Source organism: Nerophis ophidion, linkage group LG02, assembly GCF_033978795.1.
Source record: "Nerophis ophidion isolate RoL-2023_Sa linkage group LG02, RoL_Noph_v1.0, whole genome shotgun sequence".
In the NCBI taxonomy this organism is placed as follows: Eukaryota; Metazoa; Chordata; class Actinopteri; order Syngnathiformes; family Syngnathidae; genus Nerophis; species Nerophis ophidion.
The window spans coordinates 53,989,497-54,010,538 of record NC_084612.1 but is presented as its reverse complement, the minus strand read 5'-3'; the positions used below and the strand labels follow the sequence as shown (position 1 = coordinate 54,010,538).

The 21,042-nt window shown below is 43.4% G+C and overlaps 1 protein-coding gene across 1 annotated transcript in view; it reads left to right on the top strand.

Moving 5' to 3' along the window:
• Positions 1 to 21,042, top strand: part of LOC133542406 (kinesin heavy chain-like) — a 396,917-nt gene that overhangs the window by 148,992 nt on the left and 226,883 nt on the right. Inside the window, exon 11 of the mRNA XM_061886494.1 lies at positions 10,217 to 10,365. Within this exon, the coding sequence (XP_061742478.1) occupies positions 10,217 to 10,365 (149 nt within the window). The remainder of the gene's footprint in view (positions 1 to 10,216; positions 10,366 to 21,042) is intronic.

The window sequence follows — 21,042 nt, the reverse complement described above, 5'->3', positions numbered from 1 at the left end:
AAGCTCTCAATTTACAGGTCGATCCACATTCCCATCCTCGCCTATGGTCATGAGCTTTGGGTCATGACCGAAAGTTCATGACCATAGGTGAGGATGGGAACGTAGATCGGCCGAAATGAGTTTCCTCCGCTGGGTGGCGGGGCTCTCCCTTAGAGAAGCTCTGCCATCCGGGAGGAACTCATAGTAAAGCCGCTGCTCCTCCACATCGAGAGGAGCCAGATGAGGTGGCTCGGGCATCTGGTCAGGATGCCACCCGAACGCCTCCCTAGGGAGGTGTTTAGGGCACGTCCAACTGGTAGGAGGCCACGGGGAAGACCCAGGACACATTGGGAAGACTATGTCTCCCGGCTGGCCTGGGAATGCCTCGGGATCCCCCGGGAAAAGCTACATGAAGTGACTGGGGAGAGGGAAGGCTTCCCTGCTTAGGCTGCTGCCCCTTCGACCCAACCTCGGATAAGCGGAAGATGATGGATGGATGAATGGATGGATATAGTTAAGCCTAACGCAAGCAACAATGGCAAAAATGTTTCACGTCCAAACGTGACGGATACAGCAACAGACTGGTGTTGTAATAAGTAATAAGTGTCTTTATTCATATTCATATGCAAAAAATGCATTAGCAATAATGTTTCGGATCACAACGTAAAAACTTAAAGCCCCACTGAGGAACTTTCAGTTTTGGTTGATTTTGATGGCGCCAGTGGACAGGTTGGGTTGCTTTTAGCACTTCAGTCATCAACAATTATATAATTTGAGAAATGGACATTGAAACAGTGTAGGTCCGACTTGGTAGGATATGTACAGTGAGCAATGAACATAGTGAGTTCAGAAAGCATAATAACAAGTATATACATTTGATTATTTACCTTTGATTACTTACAGTCCGGGGAGGTGGGATGTGGTGGGGAGAAGGGCTGGGCTAGGGTTGTAGTTGTCTGGTAGTGTTCTTTTATTGTGGTTTTGAAGGACGATAGAAATGCACTTTCTTTAACACCTGTTGAGAGTGCATTCCATATTGATGTGGCATAGAAGGAGAATGAGTTAAGCCTTTTGTTAGATCGGAATCTGGGTTTAACGTGGTTTGTGGAGCTCCCCCTGGTGTTGTGTTTATGGCAGTCGTTTATGTTATGGAAATAGTTTGACATGCACCTCGGTATCAGGGAGGTGTAGCGAATTTGCAAGTTGTTTTATTCTGTTCTCGACCCTGAGCTAGCCCACTTTGGAGAAGTGGGTAGGAGTGAGGTGTGATCTGAGGTGGAGGTCTAGAAGTAACCTGACTAGCTTGTTCTGGGATTTTTTGAGTCTTGATTTGAGGGTTTTGGAGTTGGTGGGGTACTCAAACTTTATATTTGTGGTTTGCAGTCATTGCGATTTTTTTCTTTACACAATACTTTTTATAGGGGAACATTATCACCAGACTTATGTAAGCGTCAATATATACCTCGATGTTGCATAAAAAATACCATATATTTTTTTAACCGATTTCCGAACTCTAAATGGGTAAATTTTGGCGAATTAAACGCCTTTCTGTTTATGCCTCTCTGAGCGACGACGTCAGAACGTGACGTCACATCGGTCGTCAACGCCATTTTTCCCTACACATCAGACGCATTAAGTCAAATCAGCTCTGTTATTTTCCGTTTTTTCGACTGTTTGCCGGTACCTTGGAGACATCATGCCTCTTCGGTGTGTTGTCGGAGGGTGTAACAACACGATCAGGGCCGGATTCAAGTTGATTTACGTAGAATGTGTATCGATTAGCACGGCATGCTAATCAATACTAACATGCTATTTAGGCTAGCTGTGTGTACATATTGCAGCATTATGCCTCATTTGTAGCTATATTTACATCTAGCCTTTCCCCCCATCCACGTTTAATGCCAAACAAACACTTAGCAATCGACGGATTTAAGTTGCTCCAGTGTCAAGAGATGCAAAAGTCCCCAGTTTGGTTTTTACCGGCGATGCTACGACAGAGATGGCACAGAGATGGCAAAAATGTCTGGATATCCTGCGACACTCAAAGCAGATGCATTCCCAACGATAAAGTCAACAAAATCATGAAGGTGAGTGTTGTTGTTATTGACTTATATGCTAATCAGACATATTTGGTCGCGGCATGACTGCCAGCTAGTCGATGCTAACATGCTATTTAGGCTACCTGTATGTACATTTAAAACTATATTTACATCCAGCGTTTCCTTCCACCCACATTTAATGCGAAACAAACACTTACCAATCGACGGATTTAAGTTGATCCAGTGTCAATGCGAAAGTCCTGATCGGTTGGTCAGCACATTTTACCGGCGATGCTAACGCAAAGATGGCCAAAAAGTTTCAATAGCTATTCGCTCAATAGCTTCAGTTTCTTCTTCAATTTTGTTTTCGCTATCTGCCTCCATACTCCAACCATCTGTTTCAATACATGCGTAATCTGTTGAATCGCTTAAGCCGTTGAAATCCGGGTCTGAATCCGAGCTAATGTCGCTATATTTTGCTGTACTTTTCGCCATTGTTTGTATTGGAATCGCTATGTGACGTCACAGGGAAATGGACAGTGGCTTAAGCAAATAGCGAAAATCAAGCACTTTAAAGCTTTTTTTAGGGATATTCCGGGACGGGTAAAATTTTGAAAACAATTTCGAACAATAAAATAAGCCACCGGGAACTGATTTTTATTGGTTTTAACCCTTCTGAAATTGTTATAATGTTCCCCTTTAAGTTTGTTGCGTGGCTGTTTGTGTGGAACTGCAAACTATCAAGCTGGTGGCTATTTATTCCTACCACGCAAGTTTCTAATAGCTAACTTTAGCATTAGCATTTTGATTTGAGCATCCAATGTCACTTCCTAGTTTAGCAGTAAATCCCTCCTTGTCTGAGGTCATGCCAGTGGGTGAGAGCAGGGCCAATGTTGATCCTTGACTGTGCATTTACCTGGGTAGCTTCCCTTTCACTATTTTTATTTCCTCAGACATAACGTATAGTTTTTTTGTAGTGGTTTTGCATATTATGCCAAAATATCACTAGTTGCACATAGGTGTTCGCATCGACTTCCATCTTTTTAACGAATGTGCTGTAGATCAGTCTGCACATTTGTAGTTTTTTGTGTGCCAGGGTTCCTGCCATCCTCCTCAAAGTTGCTTAGTGGCAGTGAAAGCAATACAGACCCGCCCCCTGAAAATGACAGAGGTGTCATTCAACAAGTTGTAAGTCCGTCCATTATCTCAGTTATGAACATATTTTATGAAGGTTGAAAAGTTACTTAGTGCTGCTTTGAGATATTACTAATAGTGAAACTTATAATAGGCTTACAAAAAGCAGCCCTATTGTCGGCAGAAGAAGTGCAAACAGCTCCGTTTTCAAATGATCGCTCTGGAGGAGCGAGACAGAAATGTTTATATTTGTGCTGTGAGAGGGCAGTCATAAAAATGAGCTGCACATGTAATAGGTGTTTGGAAAAATGGATTCGGTGGTGTGATTTGGCCACAGAAAGATGGATTCAGCCTGATGATAGGCTTAGCAAAGATGGATTCACGGAGACGATTGACTACCATGAAGCGGTCCCGTTTTGTGAGTGGTCTCATTATCCATTTCATACCACATATGGCTAATCCGTGGATGTCAGCAGTGGGACAACACAAATAGGGCTAATTCCGTTGTCAATAAAAGTTAAAAAGAGTGTCATACTTTGCGTGACTTCTTCTGGGTGCAACAACAACACAACAAGCTGCCAAACGACACATTCAGTAATGCGCATCAATATTAGGTAGACAAGATCAGTTTGAATGCACATTTTCAATCAGTGTTGCTTTATCTCATACCATAATTTGAGCATTTCAGGCACAATGAGCGTCACCTGTGCTCATGGAACCTCCCCTGTGAAAGCTAACAATTCACAGCTCTGCGGTCTATGTTGCAGCTGACGCGGAGCTAAAATTTCTGAGGGAGGGTATGCAGAGGGAGGAGCACGACGGAATCCCTTACGCAAGCAATGTGACGAGAAAGTATATTTCAGCCTTTAGGTCAAACAGAAACTGTTGCTCAATCAGCCAAAAAAAGGAGGAGGAACCCTCTGGAGAAGTCTAGTAGAAAGTCTGGATGCCAGGCAAAAAAGGCTGGACTTTGCTGCTCTAAGAGACGGCTGGGCCCTTAAGCCCAATAGACCGATAGGGATTGCAGCGACATCGCAACCACTCCGGGAGCCGGCTGGGATTCCAGGTCCACCTGAGTCTTTGATACAGTGCTGTGGGACGTCAAGTACTCCAGACTATAAGGAATTGAAACCCTTCCAAAAGACAGTCTGCGCGCGAGGAACAGTGAAGACATTGAGACTGCCCCGGATGGGAGGGAACCACTAGTTGTGTAATGCAATCTGGGTTCCCAAGAAAAATCAGAGGTCTGGCAATGAAACACGGGACAAGAACACTGTATGTGGGGAACCGAGACACATCAAGCTTTGGCTGTAATCTGAATCTAAATGAGTTCAGGGCCAGATTCATCTAATGTTGGAACAGTCAGAATCCCTCCAAGAAGTGGGAGACAGAAAAAGGAATGTCATGAAGAGTGGAAACAGGATATTCAGGCACACACATATTTGGACACACAAGGGAAACAGGAGCATAAAGGAATAAGGCCTGTGTTATGTGCTTCTTGCCAGGTCCATTTATTTCAGTTGGAATCTTGTAAAGGCACCATGACTGCTACGAAGGACGTGTGCGTCTGTGCCCGGATGCACGCAATTGCTGTCGTTTTGAAGTCAGTCTGTTTTTGTCAAATCATCTCTTAGATTTATCAATTTCTTCTTGAACAAATTGTTTGAAATAGCCACATCCAGCATGCACCAGGAGTGAGACACGTAAAACACAATGCACAGTGGGTCATGTCATCGACGCACTCTGTTCACATTAGACATTATAAATGTTCTTTTATGTGAAAGAATACATATAACATCCTGTTCAACAAAAAATATCCAAGTTAGGCGTCATACCCTGCAGTGTGAACGTAGCCAAAAAAATGACAGAAAGACAGAGAACTGATGGTGCGTTCCGTTTACCTCGGAAGTTGTAAGTCGGAGCTGGGAATGATGTAACCGACGAGTTCTGAGCGTTCCAAGTATGAGGTCAAAAATCAAGGTGGGCACATCCGAAAAAGCTATTCTTGCGTTTTCCCTGTCTGAATACAAACAATTTTGCACTCTCCCTGCAACCTTCTAGCATGGTGGATGAAGAGGAAACACAAACACTATTGCTAGCAATGTAGAACATATATACCAATACCAATATAACCAATACTGGTTATCCAGGGTAAATCCCATCCAAACCTATCCGTGTGGTCGTTTAAGACCCTCCCTCCTCCGTCCGCCGGGGCAACGCGACCTAATACGCATGCTCGAAAAATGCGTTCCAGTGTTGCTTTGTGTGCAAGGTCTTAAATTTAACCTGAACAATATCTGAACAATATCCAGGGCAGCACGGTGTGCCAGGGGTAAGTGCATGTGCTTCACAATACTAAGGTCCTGAGTTCAATTCCCGGGCTCGGGATCTTTTCTGTGAGGAGTTTGCATGTTCTCCCCATGATTGCATGAGTTCCCTCCGAGTACTTAGGCTTCCTCCCCCCTCCAAAGACATGCACCTGGGGATATGCCCCTCCCACCTCCAAAGACATGCACCTGGGGATATGCCCCTCCCACCTCCAAAGACATGCACCTGGGGATAGGCCCCTCCCACCTCCAAAGACATGCACCTGGGGATAGGCCCCTCCCACCTCCAAAGACATACACCTGGGGATAGGCCCCTCCCACGTCCAAAGACATGCACCTGGGAATAGGTTGATTGGCAACACTAAATGGTTCCTAGTGTGTGAATGTGAGTGTGAATGTTGTCTGTCTATCTGTGTTGGCCCTGTGATGAGGTGGCAACTTGTCCAGGGTGTACGCCGCCTTCCACCCAAATGCAGCTGAGATAGGCTGCAGCACCCCACGCCACCCCCAAAGGGACAAGCGGTAGTAAATGGTTGGACAGATGAACAATATCCAGTGTTGTGTGTATCGCTAGTGTGGGCTAGTCGGGTTAAGACTGTAACTTGTGTGACTGAAGATGGTTCATCAAGGGGCCTGTGGTGTGAAAGACGACGACAACTAGTTATCTTGGTTTTGACTGCATTAAATGTATTGATACAAGAACATAAATACCACAGATAACACAATAGAAAATAAAAAAATACCCAAAACAAAAATACAAGATACAATCCTGCTTCCTTCTCGGAACCAGTCCACAGTTCAGTTCAAAAAGGTACGCAAATGCAACGACTTTTGCGTCAGTCCAAAAGTTCAGTTCAAAAAACAAAAGTAATCCAAAAGGTTCGCAGTGGAGGAGAAAAAAATGCTTGTCCAACCGCACAGTTGTTTAGCTCGCCATTTTGTTGAGTTGAGTGTAAAGGTGGATAGGGAGCTCAGGTTGTTTGGGGCACCGGGTATTCCTTCCCAGAAAAAAATCCTGACCTGAGTAATCGAGGGCAAAACAACACACCTGCACAGTCCGATAGTTAATCGAACAGGTTGGCTGTATGGGGAAATAGCAGCGGTTAGCGCCTATGCTAAAAACAGATGCAAACGTAATATTGGCGACATGGCACATGATTGTGATTTTGGAATTCCGTTGATTATGCTATGGTAAAAGACTCACCTAATTATGATGTTTGCAAAGTGTGAGAATGAGAAGATTTTGCGAGTTTGTCTCCAGTACGTCTCACAGCACGCAGCCACAGCAGACATGAGGGACGAGTGAAGTGCGCTGCACTTCCTTAAAAGGAAGCAAGCGCCATTTTGGGGAAGGAAGTAACCCTTCAAAATAAAAGTCTCTGGGAATTTTAAAAATGGGTTACATGTGGTATTCATTTAACTGGAATCCAGTGTGCCCTATTGTAATGAATCACACCTGAGACATTGTAAATTAATCACATCTTTATTAGACACGTAATCAATGTGATTAAGAACATTTTACATCAATCAAACTAGGGTTGGTTATATCTGGTCAGGACACGCCTGACTCTTTTGCCTTCACCTTTTTGGGGACTTTATACACTTTGGACCTAGACTTTGAGTCTGTGACATACATGGCGGACAATAACTGATACAGTCTGCTTTGACAGTCCAAAAGCATTCTCCATTTTCCGTAGTTAGTCTTCCCTCATCGGCCAGGTAATACAAAGCACACGCTACCTTTTTTATCACATCCACGGGAGCCCACATTCTTGTTGACTCTCCTTCGACAAATGGATGAAGTTTTTCGCTAAGTAGAATCACAGTTGACCTGGACATTGGAAAGTTCTCTTGCCGTCTGAGTAGTGTTGTATCTCAAATAGCTGCAATGGCTTTCTCTTAAGGTATTCATGTGTGATTTCCACAAGTGTCTGTACCATACATGCTAACCCTCCCGATTTTCCCAGGAGACTCCCGAATTTCAGTGCCTCTCCCGAAAATCTGCCGGGACAAAAATTCTCCCGAATTTCTGCCGATTTCCACCCAGCCAACAATATTGGAGGCGTGCCTTAAAGGCACTGCCTTTAGCGTCCTCTCTCCGTTATCCTTAGGTTTACATAAAGTAACCTATAAAGTAGGCAGACACAGAGCCATTTCTCACCGTGTGTTTATTCCAGCCGGCAAGTTAATACACTGAAACACAAAATCTGGATTCCCATCATGCATTGCTTCAAATCTACGGCAAGTAGTATTGTCCAAAAACGTAACAGAGACGAAGCAGAAGAACGAAGAAGAAACATGGGGACGACGAGTAAGAAGAAGTACGCTTGCACGTTCCAAAATGATTGGAAAAAAAAAATTTCAGTACATCCAAGACAGCTTGAAGGGAAAGGGGTATGCTGCCTGCAAATTTTGTAGATCACACTTCTCCAGTGAACATATGTATATATATATCCATCCATCCATCCATTTTCTACCGCTTATTCCCTTTCGGGGTCGCGGGGGGCGCTGGCGCCTATCTCAACTACAATCGGGCGGAAGGCGGGGTACACCCTGGACAAGTCGCCACCTCATCGCAGGGCCAACACAGATAGACAGACAACATTCACACTCACATTCACACACTAGGGCCAATTTAGTGTTGCCAATCAACCTATCTCCAGGTGCATATCTTTGGAAGTGGGAGGAAGCCGGAGTACCCGGAGGGAACCCACGCATTCACGGGGAGAACATGCAAACTCCACACGGGATATATATATATATATATATATATATATATATATATATATATATATATATATATATATATATATATATATATCCATCTTCTACCGCTTATTCCCTTTGGGGTCGCGGGGGGCGCTGGTGCCTATCTCAGCTACAATTGGGCGGAAGGCGGGGTACACCCTGGACAAGTCGCCACCTCATCGCAGGGCCAACACAGATAGACAGACAACATTCACACTCACATTCACACTCACATTCACACACTAAGGGCAATTTAGTGTTGCCAATCAATCTATCCCCAGGTGCATGTCTTTGGAGGTGGAAGGAAGCCGGAGTACCCGGAGGGAACCCACGCATTCACGGTGAAAACATGCAAACTCCGCACAGAAAGATCCCGAGCCTGGATTTGAACCCAGGACTGCAGGAACTTCGTATTGTGAGGCAGATGCACTAACCCCTCTTACACCGTGAAGCCCTATATATATATATATATATATATATATATATATATATATATATATATATATATATATATATATATATATATATATATATATATATATACATATATATATATATATATATATATATATATATATATATATATATATATATATATATATATATATATATATATGTATGTATATATATTAGTGAGTCTGCCTCACAATACGAAGGTCCTGAGTAGTCAGGGTTCAATCCCGGGCTCGGGATCTTTCTGTGTGGAGCTTATATGTTTTCACCGTGAATGCGTGGGTTCCCTCCGGGTACTCCGGCTTCCTCCCTCCTCCAAAGACATGCACCTGGGGATAGGTTGATTGGCAACACTAAATTGGCCCTAGTGTGTGAATGTGAGTGTGAATTTTGTCTGTCTATCTGTGTTGGCCCTGTGATGAGGTGGCGACTTGTCCAGGGTGTACCCCGACTTCCGCTGAGATAGGCGCCAGTGCTCCCCGCGACCCCAAAAGGGAATAAGCGGTAGAAAATGGATGGATGGATGGATATATATATATATATATATATATATATATATATATATATATATATATATATACATGTGTGTACACCCGCCCCCGCCCCCCCACCATCAGAGGTGTCAAGGTTGGCAAGTATGGTCTGTACATGTAGAAGAAGGAGAAACACGGGCATGTCTGGATGACTCACCTCCATATTTCCAGTGTTTAGCTCTGAGTTACGAAACCGCTTTATTATGAAGCTGGCTGTGGCGCGTTCTTTCTGGCGTCACTTCCTGTGTGGGGCGCTGTCTTTCCGGCGTCACTTCCTCTCCGAACTCAGTTTGGAAACGATCAAGAGTCCATACAAAGCTAAGTGCTTGAGATTCAAGAAATACATGGCGCACTGTCTGAGAAGGGGTTTAGTGTGGCTGAAACGGGGCTTAGGTTAAATAAATATTTGTTTAAGTGGTTAAACAACTTAGTGTAGACATGGCCTTAGATATCTGCCGTTGTTCTGATTACTGACTCTTGTCCTGGGCGATGGCGTTCCCTAGTGTTAATTTGTAGGGTTAGGAGGATTTACACCTTGTCTTCATTCTTTTCCCTTAACTTTTGGTGTCACCTTGTTTAATGAGTTTTTTTTTTTCATAGCCAATTTTAGGTAAGTGTTGGTTCAGCTGGTTAATACGAGGGGGAGTTCTTCCTTTGAAGGGTGGCATCAAAGCTGAGTGCTCTGAACAGGTCACCTATTTTAAAATGAACAAATACATTTAGTGGCTGTGTTCGCATCTACACATACTGTGTAATCTTTAGTGAGAGGATATTTAGATGGCTCATTTAAACAGAATTTGGACTTCTCGCTCTGCTTTCCTCCTCCTTCCTGCATGCACCATCAAGCACAGCTGGCACAAACCCAATATGCATACTAATTCATGCCATGCAAGCTGAATGGCTCAAGCTTCTATTGTCTCTTCCCCCCCCCCGCCTCCTTATCTGCTCTGTCCCCACTCTACATCCCTTCTCCCCTTCTTTTTTCCACTCATCCCTAAATTAGGGCAAAGACCATCCGAAACACTGTGACGGTGAACCTTGAGCTGACGGCCGAACAGTGGAAGAGGAAGTACGAAAAGGAGAAGGAGAAGAACAGGTTGCTGAAGGAGACCGTGCAGAGGCTGGAGGCTGAGCTTGGCTGCTGGAGGAATGGTAAATGTAACAAGACATATCACACCGCACTCTTTATCTTACAGGGCTGCCAAAGAGTTTCCTTTACCGACACATTTGTTATGTTTTTTTAATTAAAGTGCATCCTGTGTGACCCTCAGTTCATACTGTTGCGGTGAAAAACTAGTTAGATGGGTAGAGAGATATCTTATTTCCTTGAATTGCCGCAGGGCATATAGTATGCGCCTGCCTTGAATTACTGCCGGGTCAAACTCGCTTCCCAAAATAATTAGCGCATGCTTAGTATTACCGCCTGGTCAAACTCGTGACGTCACGAGTGACACTTCCCCTGTCATCGTTTTCAAAATGGAGGAGGTTGATTTCAATACCGGTAATTTGAAATCGCATAAAGGGAAGAAGATAAAGAGCTATTCAGTAGGATTTAAGGTCCAAGCTAACATCACACTCAAATTTTTACTGCATACCTTTGGTAAGTGAGAAGAGGTTTTAAAGATAATTAGCGCATGCTTACTTTTACCGCATGCCTTTGGTAAGCGCAGGAGTGAGAAGATGTTTTAAATTAATTAGCGCCCCGGCGGCAATTCAAGGAAATACTGTAGTTTGTTAATACCGGGGGGAAATTCAGGTTAGCCGCTCTCTCCGTAAGACCCTACCTATTAGCAGCAGTTTTGCTTAGTCCTTGTATTATACACTTAGACAAACTTTTTTTTTTTTTTTCTTAGACAAACTTTAATGATCCACAAGGGAAATTGTTCCACAGGGTAGTGCAGTTACAAAGGATTGAACATGTAAGGATGAAAAGGATAATACAGGTATAAAGTAGACAAAAAATGTACCTTAGTAGCAAAATATAATATAACATATACGTAATATTTACATATTATATAAACAGTATATTATATATACTGATACATTATTTTTTATATAGTATATATATACAATATATAACAATTACCATGTACAATATTACAGTATATGTAACAGCAGCAGCATAAAATAGAGAGTATCAATCAATCAATCAATCAATCAATCAATCAATCAATCAATCAATCAATCAATCAATCAATCAATCAATCAAAGTTTACTGGGGCGGCATAGCTCGGTTGGTATAGTGGCTGTGCCAGCAACGTGAGGGTTGCAGGTTCGATTCCCGCTTCTGCCATCCTAGTCACTGCCGTTGTGTCCTTGGGCAAGACACTTTACCCACCTGCTCCCAGTGCCATCCACACTGGTTTAAATGTAACTTAGATATTGGGTTTCACTATGTAAAGCGCTTTGAGTCACTCAAGAAAAGCGCTATATATATAATTCACTTCACTTTACTTATGTAGCCCTAAATCACGAGTGTCTCAAAGGGCTACACAAGCTACAACACATTAGGGCAAGGAAAAACTCAAAGCCTGTGTCCTCCTGTCCCCCACTGACACAAACGCCTCCAACCACATGCCAATAGTTTGGCCGGCTTTCCGAATCAGTTTGTCAATCCGGTCTAAGTCCCTCTTTGCTGGTGCTGCACCCCCAACAAAGCACTGCAAAGTACAGGGCAGTGGCCACAACAGACTGATAAAAGATATCCAACACATATTAAAGGACCTAAGCTTCCTCAGGAAAAAGAGTCTGCTGTTGTCCTTCCAGTCCAGTCTGCTGTTCAAGTGAACTCCCAGGTACTTGTACTGCCCTATTACTAGCCCTCTCAGTGGCCTAGTGGTTAGAATGTCCGCCCTGAGGTCGGTAGGTTGGGATTTCAAACCCTGGCCGAATCATACCAAAGACTATAAAAAGTATTGTTTTTAGGTTAGAGTTTATATCCAATCAGAATTCAGCTATCTTATGTTGCCATGCTGTACAAAATCTGCCCGGAGCCTTCAGAATCAACAATGCGGGCATCTGTGCACTGTAAGTGAACGGCCAAATAGAGGTGATGGACAGTTGCCATAGCCAATCAGATCACGGGTTGTCAGTAAAGACTTTTAGATGGCCTCACGTTGTGATTGGAAGCTCACTTGGGAGTCCAAGGTAAGTATCCAAGTGACCACATCAATAAAGGTGTTCTTTACAGTCATGATCAATCAATCAATCAATGGTAAATAAATGGTAAATGGGTTATAGTTGTGTGGCCCTCTTCTACATTCAAGGTACTCAAAGCGCTTTGACATTATTTCCCATTCACACACACATTCACACACTGATGGCGGGAGCTGCCATGCAAGACCCTAACCACCACCCATCAGGAGCAAGGGTGAAGTGGCTTGCTCAAGGACACAACAAACGTGACAAGGTTGGTAGAAGGTGGGGATTGAACCAGGAACCCTCAGGTGGCTGGCACGGCCACTCTCCCAACTTCGCCACGCCGTCCCCCCAGTCAATCACAACGACATCCCACATCAGGGCAAAAAAAACCTTAACCCAATGGGATTACAATGAGGAACCTTGGAGGGGACCGCAGATGTGGGGACCCTCCCCCCCGGGCGACCTGTGCAATGGACGTCGAGTGGATCTAGATAACAGTGTGAGAGTCCAGTCCATAGTGGGGGCAGTCAGAGATCGTCTTGGGTGGAGACGGGTCAGAAGCGCAGAGACGTCCTCAACTGATGCACGGATGAGTGGTCCACCCCAGGGTCCCGACTTTGAACAGCTAGCGCGTCATCTGTGGTTACCTACTCTGTGAAAAGAGATGGCAGATCAACTGGTCTAAAAGCGGTCTATTTAAAGGCTAGAGTAGAGGTGTCACACGTACGGCCCGCGAACAGGTTTTGTCCGGCCCGTGGGATGAGTTTGCTAAGTATACAAATTAACCTAAGATTTTTAAATGAAAGAAACTGTTCTTCTACATGTGTCTACTGGATGTTGCAATAACAATTTTTTGTATCTCTGGATGATGGTACATATGTACAAAATAAACCACATGATAGTAGTACATCAATCGAGGAAAATGATCAAACTACATACATGGCATACTGTAATTTGATTTTGATTTTTTTTCATCTTGATAAATTGAAAATGAACACCATTGAGTTGACTGATGAACATTATCACATCATTCATTCAGAAAATATAAATAATGACAAATACACATAGAATACTATTAACCGCGACATGTAAGTGTAAAAAAACAACAACGTTATGATTTGTACATTTTCAGAAAGTGCTTCTTCTATTTTTAAACACAGAAAACAGTCTGTAGGTGTCTTTATTTGACAACCCTTGGCTAGAGTATACAAATTAATTTTAAAATGGGAATTAAATGCTTCTACTGAGGTAGCATCTCTAACTGTTACTGGGCTACCATGAAGTATCCAGATGTTGTTTTATATTCTTGATTCAAAATATTCCTCCTCATCTATGCTTTTTAGGACTATTTATCTGCTCTCTCAGTCTTTTAATAGAGGTGACTGACGGTGTGTCCATTGGGAAGATCAATGTGCCAGCCGCCGCTTGTGATGAGATTGTAGCGATCAATACTAAATGACAATACACCGAAGTGACACCTGTCACTGAGTGCCAGGTGCTGTCTGCCCGAAGGTGGTTTAATCAATAGAGAGGTGCCGAGTCCACTGTGTCACCAAGCTGCGTGTATGTGGTGTCGCTTTGTACTGTAAGCGAATGCTGCCTGGGCTGAGTAATGTGCTTCGGCTGGAGGTCAGTATGTGGTGAGGACGCCACCAACACTGTCAAAATGATCCATTACGAAATTAAAAGCTTTCCTTTCTGGGAGGGACATAGACGTATAGAATGTAGAGCACTGGTCTGGTTGTACGGAAGTCTCTTAATGTGATTTATTACCGCTGCCATGTTGGTTTTATTTGCAGCACCATTTGTTTTTGTAGTTGGGAAGACTTCGCTATGGTTTTGTTCATAAAAACGGCCAAAATATTTTCTATGTTGACATGGAGACACAACGCAGAGCACCGTAATGAGCATGCCAGGACAAAAGTTAGCATTGTACTTAGTGTGTTGCGATCTGCTGCTCGGATCATTCGTTGTTTAGATTTTTGAGTTTGTTTGCGCACTTCCTGATTGGTTTCTGTTGCCATGGTTGCATATTTGTTTCACCTGTTCCTTGTTTCTGGACTCTCTTCTGCTTGTTGATTACCATCCTTATTTAAGCCTGCATTTTCTATTACTCGCTATCTGATCCTAGCCTTGTTTCCCACAACAGTGACGATCGCTATCTCCTGACTCTGGTAATCCTGTTTTATACCGATTAGCTTCCACGCTATCCCTTTGTTTAGTTCCCTAGCCTCCTTGCTAGCGCTTTTGGTTTGTCTTATCTACCTAGCACCAGTGTTTTTTTTCTTAGCGTGTTTTTAGTTAATAAATCTACAGTTCTTACCTTTACGCTGTGTCCGTGCCTGAACTGCATCTTGGAAGAAGCACCTTTAACCACCATGCTTAGCGAACGTCACATAGTGAGAAAACACATGAATGTGTTGTATGTGCAAATATCAACTTGCTACCAAGTTTTATCCAAACATGACTACTAATTATACCTGTCAACCTGTTTTCCCTCAAATGCCCACATTTTCACCTTCTTTCTCAGCGCCATTGTGGCGCTGAGAAAGAAGGGGTCCCAACTGCGCCACTCTCCCAACTGCGCCATCGTGGCGCAGTTGGTAGAGTGGCCGTGCCAGCCACCTGAGGGTTCCTGGTTCAATCCCCACCTTCTACCAACCTTGTCACGTCCGTTGTCTCCTTGAGCAAGACATTTCACCCTTCCTCTTGATAGGTGGTGGTTAGGGCCTTGCATGGCAGCTCCTGTCATCAGTAGTGATGGGATCGGCAGTTAATTTGACTGTACTGAATCACTAGAATCAGTTCCTTAAATTAATTTGTTCAAAAGATTCGTTCACCAAATCACTTTTGCAGCAGCAGTTTGTGTGCAGGTCGGCGAATCATGAGTCAGTCAGTAACAGCTTCCCCAGCGGCAGATCTCGGTGTGTGTGAATCTGACAAGATAATAACAATTTATTTAAACATTTGCTCCAAATATTATTTTCTTTTTTTTCCTTCTTCTTTTTTTGTGTCCTCTCCATGAGGTGTCATGACATTTTAAAATGAATCTGAAAACAAAATAAAAAAAAACAAAACGTTTTTTAAAGTGGTAAAAATTACATACAAATTTACAAATGGTATTAATATTTTTACATTTTAAAATTTGACTCGACGACAAAATTTAAATATATTCTTAAATGTATTTGAAATGCAATTATGTTCTACATTATTACATTATATTTTAACAATTCATAGTGGATTTGACAAGATAGAAAAAACGATTCTAAAATGTGTTACAAGTTTTTTTTTTCACATTACATTGTATTATTTTAACATGTAATGTTTCTAACAAAACATACATGTATTAAAAATGTAATAAAAATCACTCTTCCTTTTATATCACATCCAATTTGGGTTATATTTTTTTAAAACAATTATGATCACTCTAAAAGCGGTATATAATAAACACGATATGAAAAATTGAATAAAAAATGTGTGCAGGTCGGCCAATCATGAGTCAGTCAGTAACAGCTTCCCCAGCGGCAGATCTCACTGTGTGTCAGTACGCGAACGACACAAGCCCTCAGAACCCAATGAACGACGCACACAGTGACTGAACGAGTTCCTCAATTTGACGTCATCCTCCGCGACACAGTCAGTTCTCTGTGTCAGTACGTTTGCAAACGTGATTCACGTGATTCGCGCCAGTTCCACTCATACCGGTATGGTCGCGGAGCTCAACTGAACTGAGAAAGGAACGACTCAGTTCATGATGTGATTCGGTTCATTACGTTCACTCAAAAGATTCGTTCGTTCGAACGAATCGTTCGCGAACGACACAACACTAGCCATCAGTGTGTGTGAATAGGTGAATGTGGAAGTAGTGTCAACGCGCTTTGAGTACCTTGAAGGTAATAAAGCACTATACAAGTATCACCCATTTACCACAACATACACTATTCTGCCAAAAGTATTTGGCCACGTGCCTTGACTCACATATGAACATGAAGTGCCATCCCATTCCTAACCCATAGGGTTCAATATGATATCGGTCCACCTTTTGCAGCTATTACAGCTTCAACTTTTCTAGGAAGACTGTCCAAAAGGTTGCGCAGTGTGTTTATCGGAATTTTCCACCATTCTTCCAAAAGCGCATTGGTGAGGTCACACACTGATATTGGTCCAAAAGGCCTGGCTCTCAGAACACCTTTGGGATGAATTAGAATGGAGACTATCGGGTTCAGTTCAGGACTCTGTGCAGGCCAGTCAAGTTCATCCATACCAGACTCTGTCATCCATGTCTTTATGGACCTTGCTTTGTGCACTGGTGCACAGTCATGTTGGAAGAGGAAGGGGCCCACTCCAAACTGTTCCCACAAGGTTGGGAGCATGGAATTGTCCAAAATGTTTTGATATCCTGTAGCATTCAAAGTTCCTTTCACTGGAACTAAGGGGCCAAGCCCGACTACTGAAAAACAACCCCACACCATAATTTCCCCTCCACCAAATTTCACAATCGGCACAATGCAGTCCAAAATGTAACATTCTCCTGGCAACCTCCAAACCCAGACTGGTCCATCAGATTGCCAGATGGAAAAGCGTGATTCATCAGTCCAGAGAAAGCGTCTCCACTGTTCTAGAGTCCAGTGGCGACGTGATTTACACCACTGCATCCCACGCTTTGCATTGGACTTGGTGATGTGTGGCTTAGATGCAACTGTCCGGCCATGGAAACCCATTCCATGAAGCTCTCTGCGTACTGTATGTGGGCTGATTGGAAGGTCACATGAAGTTTGGAGCTCTGTAGCAACTGACTGTGCAGATAGTCTTTGCACTATGCGCTTCAGCATCTGCTGACCCCTCTCTGTCAATTTATGTGGCCTACCACTTGGTGGCTGAGTTGCTGTTGTTCTCAATCTCTTCACTTTTTTTATAAAAAAGCCAACAGTTGACTTCGGAATATTTAGGAGCGAAGAAATTTCACGACGGCATTTGTTGCACAGGTGGCAAGTTCCATGCTGGAAATCACAGAAAGCGGCCCATTCTTTCACAAATGTTTGTAGAAACAGTCTCCATGCCTAAGTGCTTGATTTTATACACCTGTGGCCGGGCCAAGTGATTAAGACACCTTTTTCTCATCATTTGGACGGGTGACCAAATACTTTCAGCAATATAGTGTATCTGCAACCAGTAAAGTCAGATCTTTGAACAAAAAGCACGCAAATCGAATAACACATCTGCACCACAAAACCCCACCCTAGGAAGGATCATTTGTACTGTAAATATTTTTGTTTGTGCAGTTAAGGCTTTTTAAGTACAGTGTCCCGACTACTGTTTGTCTCATATGTTCATAAATATGCCTACGCTCGATTACTGTTTTCAGTGGGTTGATACGGTCCATTTTGGTATTAATTTAATACCAATTAAACAACGGGGGAATTGCCGATACCAATACAGATGCTGATATTTTTTCTTGAAATTGGATTTTGGCTCTAGTTTGATTATCATGATTACAATGAGAAAAAAAGACAGCCAAAATATTTCAGGCCAACAAAAAAAATACTAAAAACTAATTTGTACTTTCTAATTATAGTGCTGATTAAAACATGCTGAATGCCAGATAATCTTTAAAGCGGACAGTTGGACATTGCCATTGTTTTTAACATCGATTATGTGTGTGTAATTAACAGTGCCTGCATCTTCAGAATACTGTATGTGTGTGTGTGTGTGTGTGTGTGTGTGTGTGTGTGTGTGTACGTGCTTGTTTGTGTGAGCAATATAAGTTATGGCTTTTCATTAGCAGCATTTACCCTTTATACTTGTAATACACATCAATGAATACCTATAATAGGCCGCTAGCAGCACATTCCAAACACGGGCTGAACTTGACTTTACAATCCATCAGACCTAAAAAATCCACATTCTCCTCCTTCAATGATTATCGCCCTGTGGCACTCACACCCATCATAATGAAGTGCTTCGAGAGGCTAGTAAAGTAATACATTGTCTCCAGACTTTCCCCCACATTAGACCCATACCAGTTTACTTATCGCCCTAACCGCTCCACAGAGGACGCCATCTCCTCTGCACTCCACCTGAGCTTAGAACATCTGGAATTAAAGGACACACACGTGCGGATGTTGTTTCTGGACTTCAGCTCGCGGTTTAATGCCATCATCCCGCAACACTTGGTGAGCAAACTGGTCCCCCTTGGATTCAGTACCAAGGGGGTACTTGATTTCCTCACAGACAGACCCCAGTATGTGAGAGTGGGCAACAACACCTATAGTGCCATCTCCCTGAGCATCGGCTACCTCCAGGGCTGTGTCCTGAGTCCACTGCTGTTCACATTGATGACCCATGACTGCTGCGCCAGGTCCACTTCTAACCACATCGTGAAGTATGCGGACGACACAACAGTAGTGGGCCTCATATGTGACAACAACGACATGGACTACAGAAAGGAGGTGGAACATCTGGTTGACTGGTGCAGAACCAACGACCTGGTCCTGAACGTTGACAAGACCAAGGAGATCATCGTCGACTTTAGGAGGCACCAGTCCAGCCACACTCCACTCTTCATCAACGGCACAGCAGTGGAGATCGTAAGCAGCACCAAATTCCTGGGGGTGAAGATAACTGACAATATGACCTGGTTCCTACACCGGAGCTCTTGTAAAAAGAGCTCAGCAGCGCATGTATCTCTGTCTGGACTGGAGCCTGCAGTGCCTCAGACTGGAAGTCTCTGCAGAGAGTGGTGAAGATGGCGGAAAAGATAATCAGGACTCCTCTTCCTCCTATCCAAGAAATCGCAAAAAGCTGCTGCCTAAGCAGGGTTCAGAAAATCTATAGAGAATCTTCCCACTCCCACCAAGGACTGCTTTCACTGCTGGACTCTAGAAAGAGGTTCCGCAGCCTCGGTAGCAGAACCTCCAGGTTCTGTAACAGTTTCTTCTCTAAAGCCATAAGCCTCTTGAGAATATTATAATAATCCCCTCAATTCCCCCCAAAAACGGATTAACTCGCTGGAAAAAAAAATATATATATATATATATATATATATATATAAAACATACATCCATAAACGTGGATGCATATGCAAAAGTGAAATATATTTATCTGTACAGTAATATATTTATTTATATCTGCACCTTATTGATTTTTTTATCCTACACTACAATGAGCTAATGCTTATCTGTACTGTAAAGTTCAAATTTCAATGACAATAAAAGGAAGTCTAAGTGTAAGTCTACAACTTTGGGATGAACTTGTATAGAATCGGTGCAAGTACTGTACAGTATTTCATTTTGTAATCTAATTTACGTACACCTGAAGTGCTGCACATACGAGTGAAAATATGTCAAAACATGCGCCTTGACTGTGTTACCTGTGCTAATATTCTTATGACAAATACACTACACTTTGACCCCACAAGTTGGATTGACTTAAAATTTATCACACACCTCGAAGCGCTTTTCAAAACCCACTGTAACTTAGTAGGTTGTTTAGCCGACGCACCATGGCGTTACAGAACTAGCGAAGACTTTAAAACACCATTCAAAATTGAAGCAGGATTGGTTGAAAATGTTGTAATGTGGTGTTCTAGGGCCAAAAGATGGGCAGACTTTCAGCGATGGGACGAAATGTGCCGAAGCTTCGAGGCGTGTGTCGATTAATGGAGAGGGCATTTTCGCGAACCGCTTATCGAGGTTTGCTTTATGCAGGGCAAATGTAAAGCCTTGCTGTTAGGCTGTACCATGTGACTGTTTCGGGACCCGTTTCAAATTTTGCTGTGCTCCCAGACAAAGCCATTCAAGTGGTTGTACTGTTGAGCTGGGTGTTGTCTGCTTGTCGCTGCCTAATGAATCACCAGTAAGACGGCTTTTCCCACTACAATCAATTAAAGCAGGAGCAGAGGAGCTGTGTGGCTATAGACACACTCAAATTGGCATGGTGAGCACTGCCACCTTCTCCATGCCACCTTCTCCAGAGCCCTCCAAGCATTTGCCTTCCAAGTGTCCACACCCTGGCTGCACTGCTGGCCGTCACTCTTCACTGGGCTAGGCCACATCATTGATTTCAACCACCAGTCCGCTCATATACCCGGCCATGTCCCCTGTTATTTAACCTCTACGGCGTCTGCCCCTCGGCTGCAAAAGTTACTAGTAGCGGGCATCATTGAGCGAGTAAATGCCTCACCCTGGATCTCTAACTTGTTGATGGCACGGAAGAAAGATAGTGGCCTGCATCCTTGTATTGACATCCAGCAGGCTAAAAGAGTGGTCATTCCTGACAAATACCCTCTTCCCACAACAGAAGAACTGTCTGCTAAGTTCCACAGGTCTACAGTCTTCTCCAGGCTGGACCTCTGCCAAGGCCTCCTGCAGTTTCCCCGACACCAAGACAGTCGCAAGCTCAAAGCTTTTTTGACTCATATGGGCGTTTTCCTATCCACATGCATGCCCTTTAGCCTCAGATCCGTCCCCAGCAGTTTTCAACAATTCATGTCCACAATTTTTGCAGCCATGTGTGGTGGTGTACTGGGATGACATTGGGTTGGGATTAGGTTTAGGGTTAGGGTTAAGGTTAGGATGCATGAAGACTGCCTCTCCGATGTACTTCGTGCTCTCGCACATCACAACATTACCTTGAATGGTGAAAAGTGTTTATTTGCCGCACCCGGCATTGAGTTTGTGGGGATCCGAC